We start from the raw sequence: 24851 nt of genomic DNA, 5'->3' as shown, positions 1-24851 counted from the left end.
ATCCCCGTTGAGAGAGAGGGAGAGATCCCTACATCGCCGCCATATCTTCCCTCTCATAACTACACAATGGGAGCCTCCTCATCTCCACCGCGAGGGAGTTCTAGAGGAGCCGACCAAGGAGTGTGCAACCCCTTGAGTGTTCCCAAATCTCCCAAGCTAGTGAAGAGCGATCTCATGGAGTGGTTGCGCACGCGGTCAGATCGGAAGCTGCGTGACACACTTGGTGAGTCCGACAAAGACCTCACACCGGATGGGGGAAGACATGTAATGGACCAATACAATGTCACCATGGCTACGGGGACTACGCGCAAGGACGGTCCATGTCCACAACTATCACCATCAACGAAGGTCATGACTCGGTCCCAGTTGAAGAAGTCGATGAACGAGTGCATGGATCTCGAAGCACCTGCTAAGCGGGTTGTGCACAGGGATGCACCATGCCCACCGACATCACTACCAACGAACAACAATACATCACCGATGCGGAAGGTGATGACCAGATCTATGTCAGAAAGGCCGAGGGCTTGGGTACCAGATCTCATAGCAGATCACAAGGTCAGACGACATCTCCTTTCACTACTTCCCTACTTCAACATTATTATAAATAATTTGGTATTTTTTGTATGCTTCAAGACGATGTCCTGATCTATGTCAGAAAGACCAAGGGCTCGGGTATCAGATCACAAGGTCAAAAAACACTTTCTTTCACTATCTTCCTGTTTTAACATTCTTATAAACATTTTTGTAATTTTGTGTATGCTTCAAGACACATCGTGTACCAAAATATCACAATAAGTAAATGCATCCCAACTAAAGTAAACAAATCTTTCACGCTTTTCGCACAATCGCACCCGGCAATAAGGTTTCCAATCTTGTAATAAGTGAATGCGGCTGGAATTATATTTTTTTTCTATAGTTCAAATATTTCTTTTTTGGGACCGTCTATTTAATAGGTGCCTGAAAAAAAAGGTTTCCATCAGTAACTTATTTCTTGACCATCGGATCAAGATCCAACGACCTCCATCATGTCACAGACTACCGTCATCTTCTCCCCATCTTCTTCCTCCCGATGACAATTCCTCCCCCACCCATCCTCCTACCCCTCCCCCACGACCGGCAGGTGCTACCGCACACCGCCTCACCGCCCAACCCTCTCGTCAACCTTCCCCACCGCCCGACCATTCCTCTAAGCCCACATCACTAGAGAAACCTCCAGCAATCCCATGCCCCCACCTCTAAGATGGATAATGGGTTTTGCTACTCCCCCCAGTGAGGACATGGCTTCCCTCTAAGATAGATGGAGGGTCTATGATTTTCTCCGGCGAGGTCCATCTTCTTCGGCGAGCTTGGGGTGAACTAGAATAGGTAACTGACGCGAACCATTCTTTTTTTCAAGCAGATCTTTATTTTCAAAATAGTCCAGAGCTCAGATCTTTCATTTCAATCAAGTCCACCATCCATCTCAAATCTTGATTCGTGCGGGAGTAGGAAGCTTCCCAGGGCCATTGCAATTTCAACCGTCCGATCTTCACCTCAGGGCAATCTCACCCGCCCGTCTTTTTTATAACTAGGGATAAAAGCCAGCGTTGAAACCTAGCCGCCGTCTCCCATTGGCATCCTCTCCGCCTCATACCTTGGCATGGCGCTGCGGCGCTCCCCTCGCTTCTCCATCTCCGGCCTCTCGTCATCGCTAACCTCCGGCTCTCCGCCTCTTCAAAATAGTCCACGGGTAAGATCTGCCTCGTACTTTGGCATGCCGCCGCGGCGCTCCCCTCCCCTCTCCATCTCCGGCCTCTCGTCGTCGCTAACCTCCGGCTCTCCGCCTCTTCAAAATAGTCAACAGGTAAGATCTTTCTTTTCAATCAAGTCCACCGTCCATGGCTTCTTTCGTAGATCCAGCTCGGATGCCGGATCCCAACCCCTAGAGCAACGTGAGGTGATTTAGGCATAGGAGAAGGGCTACACTGCAAAAAGCCTGTATAGTTCAGTACGAGAACTTTCTTCCCTGGGCAGTGGCCGTTACCACTGCCTCCGCCCCCGCTCCCCTCCGCGCGCGTGGGTCAGAGAGAGCGCGCTCGCCCCTCGCCGCCCTCGCGCCGCCCCTCCCCGCCCACAGCAACGCGCCGAGCGCCCCCACGTCACCACCTTCCATTTTCACGCGCCCCCCGCTGCACTCCAGCCCAGGCCCCGCGGCGGTATAAATTCCGCTCGATTTTGGGCTCGCCCCTCCCCGAATCCCAATCTCCAAACCCTAGCCCACTCCGAGGCGGCGGAGCTAGAGTCGGCGCCGTGGCGAGGGCGCTTGCTGCGCTCTTCACAGGAGCTTCCCCCCCGCCTCGCCGCTTAGTGTATTTTTCTGTCCCGGCGGCGGGATGAGCAGCCTCGTGGAGCGGCTGCGCGTTCGGTCGGACAAGCGGCCCCGCTACACACTAGATGAGTCCGACGACGACTTCCCGCCGCGCGGCGGGAACGGGAAGGGGAAGGATCGAGATGGCGACCCCCCTGTCAAGCAGATCGAGCGCGAGGACGCGGTATGGCTGATCACGGCCCGTTTTCGCATCATGCCTAATTCGAATTTTTGTGCTGATTTTTTTTGAAGCTGCCTGTGGGTAGTAGGGAATTGATGCTGTTCTGTTAGGATTACTAGTAGTTGGAGAATTAGTTGTTAGGCTGTGAAAATGGCTCAATTCTTGGTAGGCGGGAGGAATTGGTTTGGGGATCTGGTGTAGAATAGGGTTACTGAGGTAGGTGGGAGGAATGACTGGTGCTACATAGAGTTTAGGGATGATTTTGCTAGAATAATTCGTTTGCTTGATACCGTTTGGATGCTGAATTGTGGAGTACTAGATTTTGGGTTTTTGTATGAAATTTTTTGGTTGCCAAGAGTGCCATGGCAGACATTGTGCAATAGGATGGATATGTAGTTTAGGATTGGTGCTCTAGGCTCTCACGGTGCTATACAAGAGATCACCACTCTTGGAAGTGAAGGGACTACACAGACGTTTCTTAACAATTAACATCTTGGTGCAAGTTTACTGCATTCTTTCACATCGTTAATATATTCTCCCTTCTTCCATGTACACAAGGCCATTTTCCAAATTGTCAGATACCAAGGAAAAGAAAATAACTCACTAATGTACGTTTTATGACATGAAAACTGTGGCAACTAAGTTTCTCGTTTCCGCCAAAATCCCCTTGTTCGCTAAGCTAATAAAAACGCACATGCAGGGCTAATGGTTTTCCCAGATTTCATTCCCCCTGTTGTAGTTAATGCATGGCTGTTGGCAATAAAAACAATCGGAGTACGAGGTAAAAAACACTGGGAACGGGAAATGGCATAGTATTTATGGACAAACCAATTTGAGAGTGTGGCCCTGTATTAATGGAAGGAGGGAGCGTTAGTTAATAGCTTGATATATATTTGGTATAGAATAGGCAGGTCTGGTTTTCTATATTCTGAAGATTTTGTGAAGCTTGTTAATGTGCTAAGTGCTAACCAGAAGACTATTAACTTGGGGTCTTCTATGTGGATCAAAATTTATTTGTCTTTTGTTTATTTCGACTTTCCTTAGATTCAGAATACAAAGTTGCCGCGTTTTTAATTGGCATTTTGGTATAGCTTGTCCACCATGCCATTACTTTATAGGTCCAGCACAAGTTTTTTTTTTGGAGAATGCAAAAAACTTTGTGTCTTGATGCATTGCTACAAAAATAAGGTTCTGTACAAGCCCAAGAAGGGCAATGGGCAAATTTACAGCGCACCCCCCCTACAAGTAGGCACTGCCGTAAGTAGTGCTATGAGACCCAATTCTCATGCTTTCACCCACGATCTGGCCTCAGCTCGGACTGTGTCATGTAGGCTAGCGATGTTGGGCTGTGTGCCGCGGAAGATGACTGTGTGGCGCTGCGTAAAAATCTACCAAGCCATGAGCATGATCATCGAAGAGGTGCCCTTCCTTGCGGAGGTGGGGACAGAGTGGATGGCCTGCTGCCACCGTTGCACAGTTAGAGTTAGAAGCTTGGATCCTTTTTTAAAAGATATCAAGATAGAATTACCAAGCATGTCTTCTACATTATATGACCAGGCAGGATGTGCTAGTACCTCGACACAGCGTGCAGACAAAAAAGAATGAAGCAACATAAACTATGTAGTTGGACTCTTTGAATGTGTAGTACCTGGTTGACAAGTATATGAACACAGAATGAAACTGAACTAACAATACTTCAGTATCCAATTTAAATATTTGTGTATTTAATTGCAAGTGTCCATCTGTCTGAAGTAGTAGAATTCTGATGATAATTGAGTGGAATGGCGCTGCTTACCTTATTCTGCATTTTCAGATATGCCATATCTAGGTTTGTTCCTTCAAGTTTAGATTGAGATTGGCTGGCATTTTACTACTATGGGATTGAAATTTGTGCAAAGTTAATCTCCTGGGTGATCTCACTGTGCTATAAATAATCATGGTTTTATCTGTTTTAGGAGATTGTGATAGTTTTGATTTTGTGTTAATATCATTGTGCCATGCGGTTTCTCTTGGCTCTATGTTTTTCATAACTGGAAGAGATAGTTATTTTCTGTCCTCATTTACTAATCGGCACTTCAAATCGCCTTGGTAGTTTGTCTACAACTCTACATAGTGGAGTTTCAAATGTCCGTTTGTGCACCTTCCGTTTTCCAGATTCCTATTATTCATTTGATTCCATGTTTGTTAATATCCTCTTCTCCAGTTTTGGTTGTCCTGTATTTATTTTGAACTCAGTGCTGGCTCATTTTTGTGTGCAGAAAGAAGATGCTTGCCGAAAATGTGGGCTAAGTGATAATCTTGTATCTTGTACAACATGTACATATGCATTTCACCGGAAATGTCTGGTTCCTTGCCTAAATATCACATCTGATAAGTGGAGCTGCCCTGAATGTGTATGCGTTTGCTCTCTTGACCCATTTTTCTTTCACCTTACGATTGATATTGCTGGTATACCAAAGCATGCTGTCTGTGATTTTCAGGTAAGCCCACTGACAGAGATGGAGAAGATATTAGATTGCGAAACGAAGGTTGCTTCTGAAGAGACTAGTTCTTCGGAGTCTGGATCAAATAAGAAACCTGTCAAGCAATATCTGATAAAATGGAAAGGATTATCACACATTCACTGCACTTGGTAGTTACCTGCCTGCCTTGCTCAATGCAGAATTATTCCCTACAGTCTATCCTCTCTTAACTGTTGACTTTCTTTATATATCAGGGTGTCAGAAGATGAATATTTTGAGGCTGCGAAGATACACCCTCGGTTGAAAACTAGATTGAATAACTTCAATAGACAGTTTGAGTCGACGGATAAATCTGACGATGACTATGTTCCAATTAGGCCTGAATGGACAACTGTTGACAGGGTCCTTGCTAGCAGGTATGTGGGTTAATCTGACAAACTAATAAATTTACATTAATGAGGTTCAGTCATCATAGTTATTGTTTATGGCGTTTATCCTGAGATCAGGCAGTTACCAGAATATGAAGCTGTCATTGGACTGTATCACATTTATTCCATAATGTATCATGTTATTGCCCTGAGTCAAATACTCAAATGACAATAGCATTCTTCAATCATAGTGATATCTTTATGATGGTCTCAGTAATCCGAACGTGTCACGTTTTGTCTTCCTCCCATGTATCCATGCATTTCCATTTTGCAAAGCTCAACTGATATCTTGATATTTGTAACATCGTTTCGTATTTTGTGAACAGAAAAAACTCTAGTGGTGAAAGGGAGTACTATGTGAAATGGAAGGAACTTTCATACGATGAATGCACATGGGAAAGTGAGTCTGACATCTCAGTGTTTCAACCTCAGATTGAGCGCTACAATGAGATTCTGTCCAGGCGCAAGAAATCTACTGACAAGAGTAAGAATGCCGATCGTGCGATGCGTCATGCTGAACAGACCCCCGAGTTTCTTACTGGTGGTATGCTACTATTAAACATGAATTATTCTCATTTTTCTATTTAGTTGACTATATTGATGTAATGGGACATGTCTTCATGCTCGTTCTTTGAATCATTTTCTGGTTATTGAAGGCAAACTACACCCTTATCAGCTTGAAGGGTTAAACTTTCTGCGTTATTCATGGTCTATTAATAAACGTGTCATCCTTGGTGATGAGATGGGTCTTGGTAAGATACTTTTATAACAAGGATGCTAGTATTACCAACTTTTGTATTTATATGTTCAGAAATTGATGACAAAAAAAATGCAGGGAAAACAATACAAAGTATTGCTTTTCTGGCCTCTGTGTCTGAAGACAAGTTTGGTCCCCATCTAGTTGTTGCCCCTCTCTCAACCTTGCGAAATTGGGAGCGTGAATTTGCAACTTGGGCACCTCAAATGAATGTTGTACGTGGGTTGAACTAATTCGAAATACATTATTTGTATACTCCAGACAGATATATTTTTTTCTGACTTTTCTCCTCATTGTTGTCAGATTATGTATTTTGGATCTGGATCTTCTCGTGACATTATCAAGAAGTATGAATTTTACTATTCCAAAGATAATCCTAAGAAGCTGAAGAAAAATAAATCATCTTCATCTAATGATGAAAAGAAGCAGTCAAGAATAAAATTTGATGTCCTTTTGACATCTTATGAGATGATTAACATGGATTCTGCAGTCCTGAAAACTATAGAATGGGAGTGCATGGTAATTCTGTTTCTTCATTTTGTGGAGGCTATTTGCACTCTGATGTTTTTACTGACTTGTCCCTGATTATTAATGTTGCATCTTAGATTGTACTCTGATGTTTTTACTGACTTGTCCCCGATTACTAATGTTGCATCTTAGATTGTGGATGAGGGGCACCGCTTGAAGAACAAAGATTCAAAGTTGTTTGGTCTACTTAAAGATTATCATACTCAACATCGTGTTCTCTTAACGGGGACCCCGGTTCAGGTTACTACTCTACATTCAAACCATCATACTGTATTCCCGCACTTAAAACTATTTCTTGTTCATGCTCAAGGCTACTAGCAGTCTTGTTGAATTGCAATTACTATTTATCTAGAGGTTTCTCGGTGTTTAAGCTCAGATCGTTTATTGTCTGTGGTCTATATCCTTGTTTATTTGAGAGTATGCACACTTTCACCAGTGCTTATCATTGTCAATATATCTTCCATAGCAAGATACCTAAGGGGCTTAGTGTCCTAATAGGATATTAATTGTATATATCACCACATCGGTATGTGAACAAGATAAATGCACTTGTCTGAACATATCCGTTTTGTGAACATGAGTTAGGCACCAGAACATTGCGTGTTGAATAATATCTAAGGAACCCTGACACTGTTCTCACATATACACATGATTTTATAGCGCATCATTTACATTCATTTTTCATCCCGTTTGTTTGCACATGCTATTTTTTTCACTTGAAAACTTTTTTGATGCATGCTATTGTTTTCTTGTGACTTTATCCTGTGCATCTGAATTTGTTGTCCTGTCTTTTTTTTCTTCTTCTGCAGAATAACCTGGATGAGCTTTTCATGCTGATGCACTTCCTCGAGGGTGAAACTGTAAGATTAGCAGATTCTCCGCCACTTCCATTTTATATTTCAAAGTTGTTTGTAACACTTAAAGATTTTCATGCTAAATTTGTTATTTTGTTTTGACACTAGCCCATTAGGCATTCTGTCTGTCCTATATTAAAATGTCTTGATTTTACTGTGGTCCATGATAGACTCTTTCCTAGCTTTTGGCATATGCTGACCAATCTTTTAATCTCCTATTGCATTTAATGTTATGTTCTATACTTCTATCCTGTAATGTTATGGCACTTACATTTGTAGTTTGGGAGTATATCTGATCTCCAAGAGGAGTTTAAGGATATCAACCAAGACAAGCAAGTCGAGAAGCTCCATGGAATGCTGAAGCCACACCTTCTTCGGAGTATGAATACATTTGATCGTTTCTTTCTGCTGGGCGTATGGTTTTTACTCATATCAATTAAATGATCTGTAAATGAGTTGGACTTAGCACTAGTTATTTAATCCTTTTTCATTGTCCTTGATTGTTGTACTGCCATTGATATCTGGAGTCAGAATGTTTCTTTGGTTTAGTCTATAATGGTCTGAATGGTGGCGCCAAAATTTCAGCCGATCTTTGCACACATTCTGATGTAATATGCATACCATGAAAATCCATAATCTTTGCATATTCATGTAATATGCGGGATCTGACAAAAATGGTACTCCCTCCGTTCCATATTAGTTGTCGCTGATTTATTACAAAGTTGTACTAAATCAGCAACAACTAATATGGAACGGAGGGAGTAATAAATACATATAAAAGAAACGTAGAAGTAGGTATATCATCAGATTTCTGTCTATTACATACTGAAATGATGTGGCATGGTTGTTCTTCCACTCTTTCTGTTACTGTGGCATATGTTTTGCAAATGTTACATGAGGTGCAGTATATCCTGAGTAGAATTAGTTTGGTAAACTCAAAAGTAAAGCTGCTGGAAGTAAGATATAAATCAAATTCTGTTTGAGTTTTTCTAACGGATGTAATTTCAACCTTGTTGCCTATGTGGTACAAACAGGATTCAAGAAAGATGTTATGAAGGAACTTCCTCCAAAAAAGGAGCTGATTTTACGAGTTGAGCTGACAAGCAAACAGAAAGAATACTACAAGGCAATTCTCACCAAGAACTACGCCGTGTTATCTCGTCGTGGTGGTGGACATGTAATAGTTGTAATTTTAATTTCCATTTTATGGTTTGTATCGGTCTATTCTGGATTGACAATTCATTGCTGTCTTATTACAGGTTTCCCTTATAAATGTCGTAATGGAGCTGCGCAAACTTTGTTGCCATGGATTCATGACGGATGAACCTGATACTGAGCCTGCGAGCCCAGAAGAAGGTTTAAGGTACTTGGTTGTTTGTTTGTTGAAGTCTGATTTTTTTCTTTATGCTCCAGATTTTCTGTTGTTGCTCCTTAAGATTTACTGCTGTCCTGGCGAAGTTCTTTCCATTTGTTTTGCACTTCTCTGAGTTCACTTCTTGGGCATTGCTGTTGTTCTTGTATCTAATGAATGATGTAATCTTATTTAATCATCAATAAAGTGCGCCAAGAGGTTTTCCTTAAAAAAAGTGTCAAACAGTCTGAGCTTTGACCTTTTATTTCACTTATTTTGTGCTTACAGATACCTGTTAGACATGGTGTCTATTAATCTGATCTTTTCATTTCACACGAGAACACATACGCGCTGGAGTTGTCCAATCTATCATAGACTTGTACTTTATCTTTCAATAGTATGTCATAAATAAAAATATACGTATATGCCAGCGAAAAATATGAGCAAATTTTACCAATTGCTTAGGTAGTCTACAGTCATCTTTTGTTCCAGCTAGAGTAAAACCTCTGTATAATCTGCTATAATGCTCATATGATGTTATTTATATGTCTAAGGTTCCTTTCAATTTGTTCCTATGTTAATTAGACTACTTAACTTTTGTCTAGATATCTTCCATCACTCAGTAAATCTACTGATCGAAATTTATGTTCTATATAGCATTAACTTTTGTTCCTTTAATTTTGCAGGAGGCTTTTAGATTCTTCTGGAAAGATGCAACTATTAGACAAGATGATGGTGAAGCTGAAAGAGCAGGGTCATAGAGTCCTTATCTATTCACAGTTCCAACATATGTTGGACTTACTGGAGGATTATTTAAGCTACAGGGTATTTTAACTATTTTCCCGTTGTATCAATTGTTAATTATTATGCTCGCTAGTTCATCTCATGTACCTTATTTTAAACATCACACATGTTTTAGAAATGGAGCTACGAACGTATTGATGGCAAGATAGGTGGCGCTGAAAGGCAGATACGAATAGATCGCTTCAATGCTAAGACTTCTACTAGGTTCTGCTTTCTTCTTTCTACTAGAGCTGGTGGCCTGGGTATAAATTTGGCAACGGCTGATACTGTAATTATCTATGACAGGTGAATCGATCTCCTTGTTTAAACAACAAAGTTCATATTCTGAAATCTTCTGTAACCTATATCTTACATTTACATACAGTGACTGGAATCCACACGCTGATCTACAAGCTATGGCAAGAGCCCATCGTTTAGGGCAGACTAGCAAGGTATCTGACCAAAGCTGTTTATGTCCTATTGAATTGTTTCTTTTTGTGTGTGCGCGCGCTGGTTCTTAGTCTTTTTCTAAATCTCGTCTTCCCTGCAGGTTATGATATATAGACTTGTTAGTCGAGGTACAATTGAGGAGCGAATGATGCAGCTTACAAAGAAAAAGATGATACTGGAGCACTTAGTTGTTGGGAGACTCACAAAGGCTAGTAATGTCAATCAGGTAACTGCATGGATTGCGATTCTAATGATCCATAGGCGTTAAGAAATATCATTTTTTTTGAGCATTTATGGTTTTACTTAGATACAACTTCATGTCTATGACATCACACATTGACTAATTACGTGCTATCTTCTCTTACTGGTGTGACATGGACTGAAATGCAGAATCAAAGTCTCTATGGTGCATGTAGCACCTGGTTCCTATCGCGATCATTGCCTTATGTTACATTTCACATGGCCTACAAGCTTTGACACCTGTTGCTACAATTGATGATTATCAAGCCCATTTAGATGTCGTCTCCTGTGTTTTTTTTATGCTTACCAAGTAACTGTTTTTGCGACACCTATCAATTAGCTTCTACTGGTATCAGATATGGTACTTAATTGCTTTTTGGCCACACCAGGTGCATACACTTGTGATTTACCTGATTTGAAACTGTGGTGATATGTGTGATTTCTTATTAGTTACTACTTGACGCATGTAAAAATTCGAATTGTTTTTGTTTCAAAATCATTCTGCATGTAGCTTAGATTATATGTTAGCTGGGGTGGGTGATCAGGCGATGCCGTGATGGACCTAAGTTTCTTTGTGAAGTGTTAATCAATGCTGTAGATAGTGTTCAATATGTTCGGAAATCTGGCCTTACTTGTTATATCTGTTTTTAAATGCCAAGTAAAAATCATCAATCTGTTCCCTTTTCCAGGAGGAGTTAGATGATATTATCCGGTATGGGTCAAAAGAACTTTTTGATGATGACGAGGATGAAGCTGGAAAGTCACGCCAAATACATTATGACGATGCTGCAATAGATAGGTAAGCACTTTCTTTGTTTTGAAAACAAATACTCCCTCTGTCCCAAATTACTTGCCGCAAAATTGGATAAAAATGGATGTATCTAGAATTAAAATATGTCTAAATACATCCATTTCTGCAACAAGTAATTTCCGACGGAGGGAGTATGCTGTAATAGTGTTCAATATGTTTGGAAATCTGGCTAAATTTCATACTCAAGCGCTGTACTGCTGTAGTAAAGGGCCAATTCATGCTTTGAGTCATCCTCTTCACAAGTAGAAATTCAGCAAATTGTTCACTTGTTTAGTCTCATTGTTTCATCTGAATTTCTTTATTTTCTTCTCCTTTTATAGTAATCTCACTTATTTCGTTCGAGCCGTCCTCTACGCAAAGCATGGATGCGTTTGGATCCAGAGCTAGTATACGTGAGCCATTGGCAAAGCATTGTGTTTGTTAGCACCAAAAAAAAATCTTGCTTTGCCAGGTGAGAGACGTGGGTCGGGGCCAGAAATCCCCAGCACACGATCTCATAAGCATCTGTGCTAAACGGCGAAACAACAGAATTGGGGCCAAGCAGACCCTGCATGACATTTTTTAGAGAACATACAAACAGGCGAACCCTATATGAAAATTGTCTCCGTTTATTTTAAAATGTTTTAGTGGAATTTTGCACTATATCTTTATGTGGTAAGAGTGCATTGCATTGGATGACAAATTCTTTGTTACTGGCTTCACAGGTTATTGGACCGTGACCAAGTCGACGAGGAAGAATATTTGGAAGATGAAGAAGATGACGAATTTCTGAAAGGTTTCAAGGTACCGAGGTGTTATCTCATTATTATAAGTATAAAGCATAGGGGGCCTCTTCATTTTAATTAGGATGTTCTTTTTCCCCGACTCAATTCTTCAAGTCCCAAAAAACACCCTCAAGGCCTCAACTTCAACACCATTCGCTTTGGCCACTCAAATCCTAAAACCAGTCAAAACACCCTCAAAACCAAGACCACCATGGTTTGGTTAATGTGGCGTCTACATGTACATGTTTCACTGACATGGTAGCCATATTCAACGTCCCGTTTATCCTTCTTCTTGTTCCTTAAGATGCCCCATCACATAGTCATGCATGCCGAGGCCAGGGCTGTGCCAGTTAGCATGGTGAAAACGACAAATAGAACAGCCTAGGGGAAAAGCGAACAGTTCGGATAATAAGAGTGAATACCTAGCAGTTTTGGGTCAGAGGTCTTCTCCGAACATGGAGAAAATTGAGGGCTGCAAAATGAACTTGCACCTTTGGATTAATCTCTTCAAATTATTTGCTATAATCTCTACTTTTATTGTCTGCTGGAAAAAGTACACATTACCCTTGAACTCGTCAAATTTTCTGATTTCAACCTTGAAATATGACATGGCTCCCTGATGCTTCACAGTGAGTACAGCTTCAAATGCTGTTTACGTTGCTGATGTTGTCCAGTGCTGCACAATAGATGGTTTGTTAGTTTAGGCTTAACCTGGATGTTTTGAAGAATTCAAGGGGCCAATATATACTTATCTTTATTTGTTACTTGCTTATGTGGTCATCTTATTGGGTAATGGCACACCATATCTTGTCTGTTTTGCACTAATATGTTCATTTCCAACCTAAGGAACTATAGCTGCCATCTGTCTGTCTTGAATTCTCCACCTTACTGTATTACTATTCATCTAACCACTGAGCGTCTTGGTGTGTGAGATAAGTAGATGGACTATTGTTTTTCTTACCATGTAAGGTGAAACGGTCTTGAAAATGGTGACATATAAATTTTATTAACCATTAGTTTTTATGTTTAGTCAATAAATTTGGTGGTTGTCAAAACCATCAAGAGATAAAGTGGGCATGCATTAAGTTTTTTTTTAAAAAAGTGGGCATGCATTAAGGAGGTGTTTGTTTCACAAATTTTTGCCTGTCACCTGTTTACACCTTAAAGGAAAAAACGTTTCTTGCGTTTGGAAACACCACACCGTAAACAGGTCCGCCCCAGTTATAGATCGATGCCGCTCACACCCCACCGGTAAAATGTTGCGGTACCGAGCCTACGACCCCCTCCTCCCCGCATGATTCCCCAATCCCCTTTGAGTCTGCGCCGGTGCCTCCCCAATCCCCTTTGAGTCTGCGCCGGTGCCTCCCCAATCCCCTTTGAGTCCGGCGCCGGTGCCTCCCCGATCCCCTTTGAGTTCCTGCGGAGATTGGAGCAGCCGGCGGCGCTTACGTTCGGGAAGGGCCGGCGGCTCTTGAGATTGGTGGCGGCCGGTGGCGCACAAGATCCCAGAGCCGGCGGCGCTTGATTTCGTGGACGGCTGGCGGCACTTGAAATCTGGGCGGAGCAAGGGCATAGTGATGGTAATCAATTCCTTTACCTGGACGTGAACCGAACGAACTTGCAAAAAGTTCATTACACCTCCTTAAGCGCTGTGATCTGATTACGTTAACATTACCATTTCTGTTGCCAAACACCTCCTAAGTTTTTTTTGTAAAAAGTGGGCATGCATTCACAATACCTGAACATTATATCAGCATGGTAGTTTTGCCATTGCCTTTAAAGTCTACTCGGGGGAGTGCTTTCCAAAGCATTCTGTAAATAATGTGCACAATGTCTCTTTCCGTTGCTTCATTCACATTTTCTCCACTAGCGTTCTGATTTTGGGGCATATGCTGCTAATAAGCACTAACTCTTGTGTTACTATGTGCCAGGTTGCGAACTTCGAGTACATAGATGAAGCTAAAGCTTTAGCAGCGAAAGAGGAGGCACGCAAAAAAGCGGAAGCTGAAGCCGCATCCAATAAAGCAAATTATTGGGAAGAATTATTGAAAGACAGATGCGTTGAGCAAGAAGTAGAAGAAATTGCTATGGGAAAAGGAAAAAGAAGCCGCAAGCAGGTAACCTTTCTATACTTGTCTTCATTAACTTTTTTATTTTTTCTTTAGATCCGCATTCTTACTGAAACCTTGCATTTATGTAAGATTTTATTGTTATTAAATTTATAGGTTATGGTGTTGCTTCTATGTAGTAGAACACATAGTAGACAGTTGCTATTGCAGCTAGAGCATCTCCATATTTCCATATGGAGTGTCCGTCCGGAAATATTCTCCCTCCATCTTCACACTCCAACAGACTATTCCATTACTATATTTTAACAATACCCTATGAAAAACAATGTTTTTGCAACGGTTATATTTGTAACTGCTTATTTCTGAATAGATGCCAAAAGCTTGACAAATGATCAAGTAATCTTCTTCTTCTCTGTTCTCTCTCCCATTTCCCTTGTTCTAAAATACCCCAATATCCTCCGTTTTCTATGGTCTCCCTTTATTTGTCACGAGTCATAACACCACCACCACTTCCCCTTCTTCTGGCCCGCACCTCATCCCGCTGTTCATCTTCTTGTGGTCATGCCCACTCTGACCAGCTCGTCCTCATCTCCCTCTCCTCCTTTCACCCTGACCAGCTTCCACCTCCCACCTTCACTCAGCGCACCTTGCTCCCCCTTCCCCCTTTCAGCCCACCCCCACCAGCTCATCATCCTCTCCAGGTTCCTCCTTCTGACAAGCAGCAGTGGCTGCCACCCATCCTCATCTACCGCTTCTGCTGTCTTGGTCCCGCGTGGCCATCATGCTTCCTCGTCCCCCACCTTCTGCCCCTCCTTCCCTGACCTCCTGTCCTTGCCTCGTCCCGCAGCCGTCACTGCTGGACAGCCAAGACATGCGGTGCCAGCAGCACGCCGCCGCCCTGATGCGCACATTGATGATGGCGGTGGCTCTGATGGCAAGGGAAGATGATGGTGACTGGGGCCACTCGACACCGGCTGCTGGTGGGTGACGGCGGGGGTAAAGAACCTTGAAAGAGGCCTGTGGAAAGGGAGGGCGTCAGCGGGGAAGAGCCACCAGGCAGCTCTGACTACAGGGCCCCCTCTCCTCCCAGCTGTTCCCTCCCCATGACTCGTCGGCATGGCTGAACTGCTTTACTGGGCCGGGCGGGCTTCTAGGTGACGGGTGAGCACAGCGGCGGCAAAGAAGTGCAGTGATGGGGGGAGCTGGCTGGACAGGGAACCTCATTTTGGTAGAGAGGAAGAGGAAATGTCGGGAGGGGAGGGGTGGTTGGTCATTGGCTAACCCAGGAGCACACGCTAGATTTGGGCCGCGTTCGGTTTCCCTCTGCTCCATGGCTCCACTCCCGGAGCGGTAGTTAAAATACTTGGAGCCATCAAACAGCTGCTCTGCAGATTCTAGAATTTGAAGGAGTTGGTGGACTGCCGAACGCGCCCTTGGCATGTGAGGAAGGGGATTTAGATCATTTAGATCTCTTGCACTTTTGAGGATGTTGGTTGTCTGTGAACGTCTCTGAGGCCCCCCCCCCCCCCCCCCCCTCCAACCTGTTCATTTTCGTTGAAACTTGATATCTCACAAACTAGTAATTCCTATTGAGAAATTTGCAAATTATATGGATGCCATTTTGAATAAATTGGTAGTATCGTGCATATGCATATTAATCAATGAAATAGACTAATGAGCCCTTCTTTTCTTCTTGTATCATACATAGATGGCTGCTGCTGATGAGGATGACATTACTGGCCTGCACGAGTTAAGTTCTGAAGACGAGGATTACTCCTATGATGATGATGTGTCGGATAATGACACGAGTTTACCAGCAAATGTTTCTGGGAGGAAGGCTCAGTATTCTAAGAAAAACTCACGTAATGAAATTATATACAGTATATTCCGTGTTATCATTTTACTATTATTTATTGCTACTTATAAATATTGTTCTTTACCTCCGATACATCTTCACCAGGTAATGTAGATTCATTCCCTTTGATGGAGGGTGAAGGGCGTGCTTTAAAAGTTTATGGATTCAATCACGTTCAACGAACACAATTCCTACAGACACTCATGAGGTTAGTTCAAAATATGTACTTTTTTTTTCTTGTGATCTTTAGGTTAAGGTACTCACTGCTTTACCCTATATAACTGCATACATGCAAGCATTGTTATTGCTTTAGGTGACATGCTGATCGAACTAGAAGTTTTAGCCCCTTTCCTCCTTCCCCCCTCCCACTTACCGAGGAATATCATTATATAAAAATGATGTTAAAAAATATGCTATGTCGTCAAGCTTGGAAAAGTTCTAAATCCTTCTTTTGTGCACATGTTTGAATGACATGGTTTTTTGTTTGTTGTCTGCTTCCATGTTATGTTCTAACAGTTATCTTTGTACCCCAAAGAAGTATATTTTTGGTCCAGATTAAGTATCCTCATTTGTGCCTTGAGAACACCGTTTTATCTTTGTACCTGCAACGTTCTTATATTTCTTTATAGAGGGAGTACTAGTAGAAGAACATTAATGTGTGCCATGTTGTTTTTCATGGTCAATGATTTTTCCCATTCAACTTTGCAGGTATGGTTTTCAGAACTATGATTGGAAAGAGTATCTTCCTCGTTTGAAGGGGAAAAGTGTTGAGGAAATTCAGAGGTATGCCCTACTGTTATCTCAGTATTATTGATTACAAAGTATATTTGTTCAGGTGCCAGAATATAATTGGCATTCTTGTAAGCACAAGTTGGACTAATTATCTGTTATTTAAACCAGCAATGTTCTTTCTTACTTGTTCATTGGGATTGCCTGGGATATCTTAAACAAATATGATAATAAACATAAGAATTGGCTTCTGTCTACTTAAGTATATATTGACTCGTGATTCTGGATTTCTCTTCAGCTGACAACCATGCTTGTACCAACTTAAGCCTTGAAATGTCAATTTCGATGAGTGTCTGAAGCTCAAGTATCCGTTTTCGTGGATGATGCATAGTTCTGTACCTTTAGTATTATGATTCATGCATCACAGAAAGCTGTGCTGTAGTTCTGTGGCCATAGATGTTCTTTGTTGTAATCATGTTGGTACTGGAAAGCATAAGTATTTTTTTAATAATTTGATCATAGACATGTTTGCTCTAATGTTCCTATGGAATGTTGTGATGTTTGCCTTCTGCAAGCTATGTTACAAAAACCTTGGATAAGATTACTTGCAATCAGAGAGACCTCATATGCCATTTCACAAAGTGAGCAAAATGGTGTAGTATTCCATGTTAAAAATTATTCTGGGCCAGTTTTGTTCCCTCTTTTTATTTGCTCTTTCTAGTTTTCACATTTAATTATTTCTGTAATATGAACCCTATCCATATTGGTTCTTGTAGATATGGTGAGCTTGTCATGGCCCATCTTGTAGAGGACACAAATGACTCACCAACCTATGCAGGTATATGCCGCTTAGTACCAATTTCATTTTCATTTATGCTTACTTTTAATCCCATATTCATAAATGTAGATGGTGTGCCGAAGGAAATGCGTGCTGATGAGACATTGGTCAGGCTAGCCAAAATATCACTTGTGGAGGAGAAGGTATATGTTCATAATATCATGCATTATGTGCTCAGCTTTACTTTAGGGCACTCTCTTGTATTGTTCGGGTTTAACTCCAAAACTAGACTATTTTTGGAGTATGTGGCTGAAACAATGAAGCTGTTTAGTCACAAATGAATAAATAAAACATGAAGTTGCTTTTATTTCTGTGGTGTTAAGCAAGCCCCATTAATTTAATGTAATATGGTCTGCATATGGTTTAAACAGCAGGATATCACATATTTTAAGGTATTGCATCAGTGTAAATACATATGCCTTGCTTTTACTGGCAATGCCAAATATATACTGCATCCTTATGTGTTCACACTTGATTGCTTAGGTTGCAATTAAGCCAATTTTTATGGAAAACGGTAACATTCTGTTGCATATATTTCAACTAAGCCAGTTATCGTTATCTGGTTCCAAATTATGACTGTCAACTACTCCCTCCGTCCCAAAATAAGTGTCTCAACCTTAGTACAGCTTTGCACTAGAGTTACTACAAAGTTGAGACACTTATTTTGGGACGGAGGGAGTATATTCTATATTTTGTAGTAGTATGTATGTGACAGTTGGTATTGGCAATTCGGCATCTAACCATTAAAAACAATTAAGAAATTATCGACTGCCCAAGCTCATAAGCCGTGAGTTGTGATTGGTTATAGCACAAACATGGTTCTTAGGATTCTTGGGTCGTGCTTCACCAGTTCACCGTGGTGAATTGGTTCTCACCATATTCCAGTCAAACTGTCAGTGTCCCTTTTTTACCTGGATTTTCGTGCAACTGCTCTAAACCCCTCTTTTAAAGTCATCTACTGCACTAAAAGGCTTACAATTGCATGCACCTGCCCTAAACCCCTCTTTTAAAGTCATCTACTGAAGTAAAAATTCTTACAATTGCATATAGTTTGTTTGTCAGATTTTTAATATGCAAGATCAAAATCATTTTTTTAGGATAAACATGTCAGGCCTAGCAGATAAACCAGGTTGCATATTTGGACTGAAATTTCAGTAGTTTACCTTGTTATGTATTTATGAAATGGCACTGTTCTTGATTGTTAGTTTACAAGCCAGGTAATTGTGTGATTTCTGAGATCCCTTGTCCTTGTAGATTTTAGAGAATAATATTACTTCAATACATGATTCTCTCGTCAATAACGTAGATAGCGATTGAACATTGTGCTGTTTTTATGGTTCCAGGTGGCTGCCATGGAGCAAGGAAAAATTACAAAACTCTTCCCCAACTACTTGATGTATGAATTTACTGGCTTATCAGGTGGAAGAATATGGAAAGGGGAACATGATCTACTGTTACTGAAAGCATTAATAAAGTATGCATCCATTTTATATGTCCTGTTTGTTACCATAAGTACTGTTCAGTATTCTATATGCCTCATGTAACTAGCCAATTGACCTGAGAACTATGGATTTTGCCTCAATATTATGAGACCTAGCTCAACCCAGCTGAGGTCTCAAGTCACCAGTCAGACTTCATGCTTTGTTTAAATGTTTTAAGTAAAGTATATATGGCAAGCACAAAAGGCAGTAATACACGTACCATAAAAAAACTACTACCTCTGTAAAGTAATACTCCCTCCGTTCCTAAATATTTGTCTTTCTAGACATTTCAAATGGACTACCACATACGGATGTATGTAGACATATTTTAGAGTGTAGATTCACTCATTTTGTTCGGTATGTAGTCACTTGTTGAAATATCTAGAAAGACAAATATTTAGGAACGAAGGGAGTATAAGACGTTTTAGACACTTGTATGTCTAAAATGTCTTATACTAGTTTACAGAGGGAGTACTTCATTGGTATATTTTTGTACTAATTGGCCAATTTGCTTGTATAATTATTTTCTTGTAAAGAACATAATCAGTCATTGGTGCAGTTGGCTTGCATGCTTAACTTCACGCTACCCAGAGAGAGAGGGTTTGAGCCCTAGCTGGTTGCACTAGAGCATTTTTTCTCCTTTCTCAATTCTTATAGGAATGTAATTCTTTTTTCTCCTGGATTAAGAATTAAAGTATGAATTTTGCGCCCCTCAAAGTGAATGGTGTGTTTTAATACATTCATACTGCTTTGCTTCTGTTTTAATTAACGAAAAATGCATTATTCATCTTCTTTTTGTTTCTTTTTTGCACAAACATAGCTGGTGTACAATATAGCGTATATGGTACTGATTTTGTTTTTTCTTTCATTAGGCACGGGTATGCCAGGTGGCAATACATATCAGATGACAGAGATAACGGGCTATTTGAAACTGCTCGACGGGAGCTTAATCTTCCTTCTGCTAATGAATTGATTAGTTCTCAGTCAAACAATGAGGCAAATGTTAGTGCGCGCACACATCAATTTCCTAACTAAAATCAGAAGGCTGTGAGCCATTTGATTTATTTTAATTGCATGCTTTTTCCAGGGAAATCTGGAAAGCACACAGGAAGTGCAGGTGAACCCAACGAGCTTATCTCAATACAGGGACATCCAGAGAAAGATTGTTGAGTTTATCAGAAAGAGATACCATATTCTGGAAAAATGCTTGGACATTGAATATGCCGTGGTATGGCGCATGATCTCTGTCGTAAACATACACTGGGACTAATCTTTGTTGTGCAGCAATTATTGAAGTCATATCTTTTGGTTTTGCAGATAAAAACAAATACTCCTGTTCCCGATGATCTTACTGAACAAAATGTTCCTATGGGACATAGCCCAGCTGTTCCAGATATCAGTGAAGTGTTGAGAGAACTTCCCCCTCTTGTACCAATTTGTAAGTGATCTTTCTCTTAATTTTCTTATCTATGCAGATATGTCTGTGTTTGCACACCTGTCTTTAGTTATCACATGTATTCTAAGGTTTGTATGTAAGGTTTGTGTTCTTGGACTAGCCTGGGATCTTAGCAGTATATAGGTAGTTCTCTCGGTGGACTTGTAAATTGTATTTGACTGTTCGGTGCTCTTGCTAGTGTTCGTATTTTTAGCCTTGTATCATCACTGGATTTGTGGCAACTCCTCAACTCTGTTTACCTCTGTTGGTTCAGGATGTTCCCCTGTCTATTGTTGCCTTACAGCTATAGTGTGTGGTGATACTTAAATAGATGCCATTTTATTTTACTGTATATTCCGTGAGTTAATGTCCATTGCTTATTCGTTAAGTGTGTCCCTCTTTCCAGCTGCCAAAGAAGTGGCTTCTGATGGCTCAACTGACCAGGCACACCTTTCCCATCTTTACAACAAGGTACCTAATGAAGCAAGTGTTCACGAGCTAACGACCTAACATGCCTATTCCCCTTTCAAAGTGTATAGTTTCCTTGACTGACCGTTGTCTTTATGCTCGCAGATGTGCGGTGTGCTTGAGGACAGCGGCCCACGTGCACTCAATTCGTTCTGTGGTGACAAGGCAGCCTCTGCGAGTCTAGCCAACAGCCTCCATCAGTTTGAGAAAGTATGCGAGGACGTTGATCGGGTCTTGAGAGTCCAAGAGAACGGTGCTGCTACCCCCAAAGAACAAGTGGTAGATGCCAGCGTCGAAGAAGCCAAGGCTCCACAAGTGCCTTCACAAGATGCAGGCGTTGTGGCGGCGAACGGTGTCGGGCCTTCGACGGTAAAGCCGGAGGACAAAATGGAAATCGATGGTTGATGTTTAGGGATAAGAACTGTATCGGACCCCCTCTTCAGTTTAGTTGCTAAACTGGTTCTAGTCTACCAGTAGTCAGTACTAATGATTACCTATACCAAATTTTCCTGTCCCGTATGCTTGCGTTGTTTTATTGAGACTTTGAGAGGCTACCGTTGTTTATGGTGTACTCTGTTGCTCGTCAGGTTGTAAGCTGTATCCCTCTGCGCACGCAATCCAAAGAGCACAACTCTACTCGCGCTCTTCAGATTGCAGGATTGTGGCAAGGGAAAAATAAGTCTTATCCTTTTCGAGAACCTTTAGCAATACAAAGACGCGCTCCCTCTCTCCTGTCTTATACTCTATCTGTTCCATATAGTGCATCTAGATTTTTTGAAAAATCAAACCTCACCAACTTTGACTAAGTTTATGAAGAAAAATATTAACATCCAGAATACCAAACATATATCATTAGATTCATTATAAGACAGCTCCATATTTTATATATTTGCTATTGTAAATAGAAATAATGTTCTCTATAAACTTGGTTAAAGTTTGTAAAGACTTTTTAAAATATCTATACACACTACATTATGGAATGGAGGAAGTATTAGAGTATTAGTTTAGGAAGTACTCCCTCCATTCTAAAATATAAGACCATTTTTGACACTTAGTATGGGCAACTCTCGAAAAACACCTAGTTTGAGCAAATTCATGTTTGTGTTCTATGTAGAACACACTGTTTTAAAAGCATGTGTCTCAATACTCCTTAGTTTTAAATGTTAATTTGTGTAAATAAATTAGTGAAAAATACATCTTAACTCTTGTTGTTGCTTTCTGCTCCAAAGAAAATCCATTTTCAGTCTAAAAAGAGCATCATAATCTATTCCTCAGTGTTGTGGAGTCTCTTGTCTGGTCGTGTGGGCGGCAGTGTCCTCGGCTCGTACGGACCGCGGCCCTGAGGCCAGTGAGGAAGTTGGAGCGGCGGTTTTGGGGAGTGGTGTGGGGTGCTGGATTTGGTCGTGTGGGCGGTAGAGTCGTTAGCTTGGGTGGAGCACGGCCTCGGGGCTGGTCAGAGTGGCAGCTCTAGGTCGAGCGTTAAGGTGTCAACTTTGGTCGCTTGGCCGGCGGATTTGTCGGCTCATTTGGTAGGCTGGTGGGTTTTGTTGTATCGAGGCCAGTTTCTTTTTATAAACAACCTAAGAGCAACTCCAACGGGGTGACCCATTTCGTCCGCGGGTGTTCGTTTGGATCCGCACGGACACAAAAGTCGGCCCAACACGCCAACCCAAATGGACGCGTGTCCGCTTTTCATTTGCGGATGACCCATTCCCGGTCCATTTTTGAACCGGATTTGCGTCTCCGCGCACATGAGACAGACGCGCGCACGCTCGCCTTCTCCTCCCCCCGGGCCCGCTGGTCGGTGGCACATTGGCCTCTCCCCATCCAACAGCAAACCCTCGCCCGCTTCCTTCGTCGCTGACGCCATCGCCCATTTTTTCCGGTGACTCTGCCAGCTGCCGGCGCCGCAACATCCGCTCAGCAACGCCACCACCTTCCACGTCGCCCGCCACCGCCGTCTTGCCGCCGGGGAACCTACAGTTTCCTTGTTGGGAAACGTAGTAATTTCAAAAAAATTCCCACGCACACGCAAGATCATGGTGATGCATAGCAACGAGAGGGGGGAGTGTTGTCCACGTACCCTCGTAGACCGTAAGCGGGAGCGTGATGACAACGTGGTTGATGTAGTCGTACGTCTTCACGATCGACCGATCCTAGTACCGAACGTACGACACCTCCGCGATGTGCACATGTTCGGCTCGGTGACGTCCCACGAACTCACGATCCAGTAGAGCTTCGAGGGAGAGCTTCGTCAGCATGACGGCGTGATGACGGTGATGATGAAGTTACTGGTGCAGAGCTTCGCCTAAACACTGCAACGATATGACCGAGGTGGAATATGGTGGAAGGGGGCACCGCACACGGCTTGGAACAATCAACTTGTGTCTCCTAGGGTGCCCCCTGCCCCCATATATAAAGGAGAAAGGGGGAGGCCGGCCGGCCCTAGTGGCACCCAAGGAGAGGAGGAATCCTCCTCCTAGTAGGAGTAGGATTCATCCTTTCCTAGTCCTACTAGGAAGGGGGAAGGGGGAAGGAAAGAGAGGGAAAGGGAGAGGGAAAGAGGGGCCGCGCCCCCCTCTCCTAGTCCTATCCGGACTCCCCTTGGGGGGGGGGTCACCTCCTGGGGTGCTGCCCTCTCTCTCCGCTAAGGCCCATTAAGGCCCAATACTTCCCCGGGGGGGTTCCGGTAACCCCTCCGGCACTCCGGTTTTCTCCGAAATCACCCGGAACACTTCCGGTGTCCGAATATAGCCGTCCAATATATCGATTTTTATGTCTCGACCATTTCGAGACTCCTCGTCATGTCCATGATCATCCGGGACTTCGAACTACCTTCGGTAAATCAAAACACATAAACTCATAATACTGATCGTCACCGAACGCTAAGCGTGCGAACCCTACGGGTTCGAGAACTATGTAGACATGACCGAGACTCATCTTCGGTCAATAACCACAATAGCGGAACCTGGATGCTCATATTGGTTCCTACATATTCTACAAAGATCTTTATTGGTCAAACCGCATAACAGCATACGTTGTTCCCTTTGTCATCGGTATGTTACTTGCCCGATATTTGATCGTCGGTATCTCAATACCTAGTTCAATCTCGTTACCGGCAAGTCTCTTTACCCGTTCCGTAATGCATCATCCGGCAACTAACTCATTAGTCACATTGCTTGCAAGGCTTATAGTGACGTGCATTACTGAGGGCCCAGAGATGCCTCTCCGACAATCGGAGTGACAAATCCTAATCTTGATCTATGCCAACTCAACAAGTACCATCGGAGACACCTGTAGAGCACCTTTATGATCACCCAGTTACGTTGTGACGTTTGGTAGCACACAAAGTGTTCCTCAGGTATTCGGGAGTTGCATAATCTCATAGTCATAGGAACATGTATAAGTCATGAAGAAAGCAATAGCAACAAACTAAACGATCATCGTGCTAAGCTAACGGATGGGTCAAGTCAATCACATCATTATCTAATGATGTGATCCTGTTAATCAAATGACAACTCATGTCTATGGTCAGGAAACATAACCATCATTGATTCAATGAGCTAGTCAAGTAGAGGCATACTAGTGACACTCTGTTTGTCTATGTATTCACACATGTACTAAGTTTCCGGTTAATACAATTCTAGCATGAATAATAAACATTTGCCATGATATAAGGAAATATAAACAACTTTATTATTGTCTCTAGGGCATATTTCCTTCAGTCTCCCACTTGCACTAGAGTCAATAATCTAGATTACACAATAATGATTCTAACACCCATGGAGTCTTGGTGCTGATCATGTTTTGCTCGTGAGAGAGGCTTAGTCAACGGGTCTGCAACATTCATATCCGTATGTATCCTGCAAATCTCTATGTCTCCCTCCTTGACTTGATCGTGGATGGAATTGAAGCGTCTCTTGATGTGCTTGGTTCTCTTGGTGAAATCTGGATTCCTTTGCCAAGACAATTGCACTAGTATTGTCACAAAAGATTTTCATTGGACTCGATGCACTAGGT

General features: G+C 42.1%; 1 protein-coding gene across 2 annotated transcripts; it reads left to right on the top strand.

Annotated features, from left to right (window-relative positions):
• The first annotated feature begins 1624 nt into the window (after positions 1-1624).
• PKL (chromatin remodeling factor CHD3 (PICKLE)) lies at positions 1625-21395 on the top strand. 2 transcript variants are annotated; one of them, XM_087535163.1, is made up of 31 exons: positions 1625-1843; positions 4787-4921; positions 5009-5160; positions 5245-5406; positions 5745-5962; positions 6075-6170; positions 6254-6390; positions 6479-6694; positions 6836-6943; positions 7513-7563; positions 7837-7936; positions 8592-8734; positions 8817-8920; positions 9595-9733; positions 9828-9997; positions 10077-10143; positions 10242-10367; positions 11071-11180; positions 11897-11975; positions 13888-14073; positions 15734-15887; positions 15986-16088; positions 16589-16663; positions 17386-17447; positions 17517-17590; positions 18791-18921; positions 19801-19930; positions 20016-20156; positions 20246-20366; positions 20770-20834; positions 20937-21395. In XM_087535163.1, exons 1-31 carry the CDS (start codon positions 1640-1642, stop codon positions 21234-21236), a joined length of 4059 nt encoding a protein of 1352 aa, XP_087391289.1. In that variant the 5' UTR covers positions 1625-1639; the 3' UTR covers positions 21237-21395. The 2 variants fall into 2 exon arrangements, with proteins under 2 accessions (XP_087391289.1, XP_048541539.2); XM_048685582.2 differs by lacking the exon at positions 1625-1843 and adding an exon at positions 2014-2531.
• Positions 21396-24851: the final 3456 nt, after the last annotated feature.

This window comes from Triticum urartu, chromosome 7A, assembly GCF_056163025.1.
Source record: "Triticum urartu cultivar PI428250 chromosome 7A, HENAU_Tu73, whole genome shotgun sequence".
NCBI classification, from domain to species: Eukaryota; Viridiplantae; Streptophyta; class Magnoliopsida; order Poales; family Poaceae; genus Triticum; species Triticum urartu.
This window is presented reverse-complemented; position numbering and strand designations above follow the sequence as displayed.

Bases quoted from the DNA above. Each gene is read 5' to 3' on its own strand.
- PKL (XM_087535163.1), top strand. From the start codon at position 1,640: ATGGCGCTGCGGCGCTCCCCTCGCTTCTCCATCTCCGGCCTCTCGTCA. The intron at 5,161-5,244 runs GTAGTTACCTGC...TTTATATATCAG, and splicing joins TCACACATTCACTGCACTTG to GGTGTCAGAAGATGAATATT. The intron at 9,998-10,076 runs GTGAATCGATCT...ATTTACATACAG, and splicing joins ACTGTAATTATCTATGACAG to TGACTGGAATCCACACGCTG.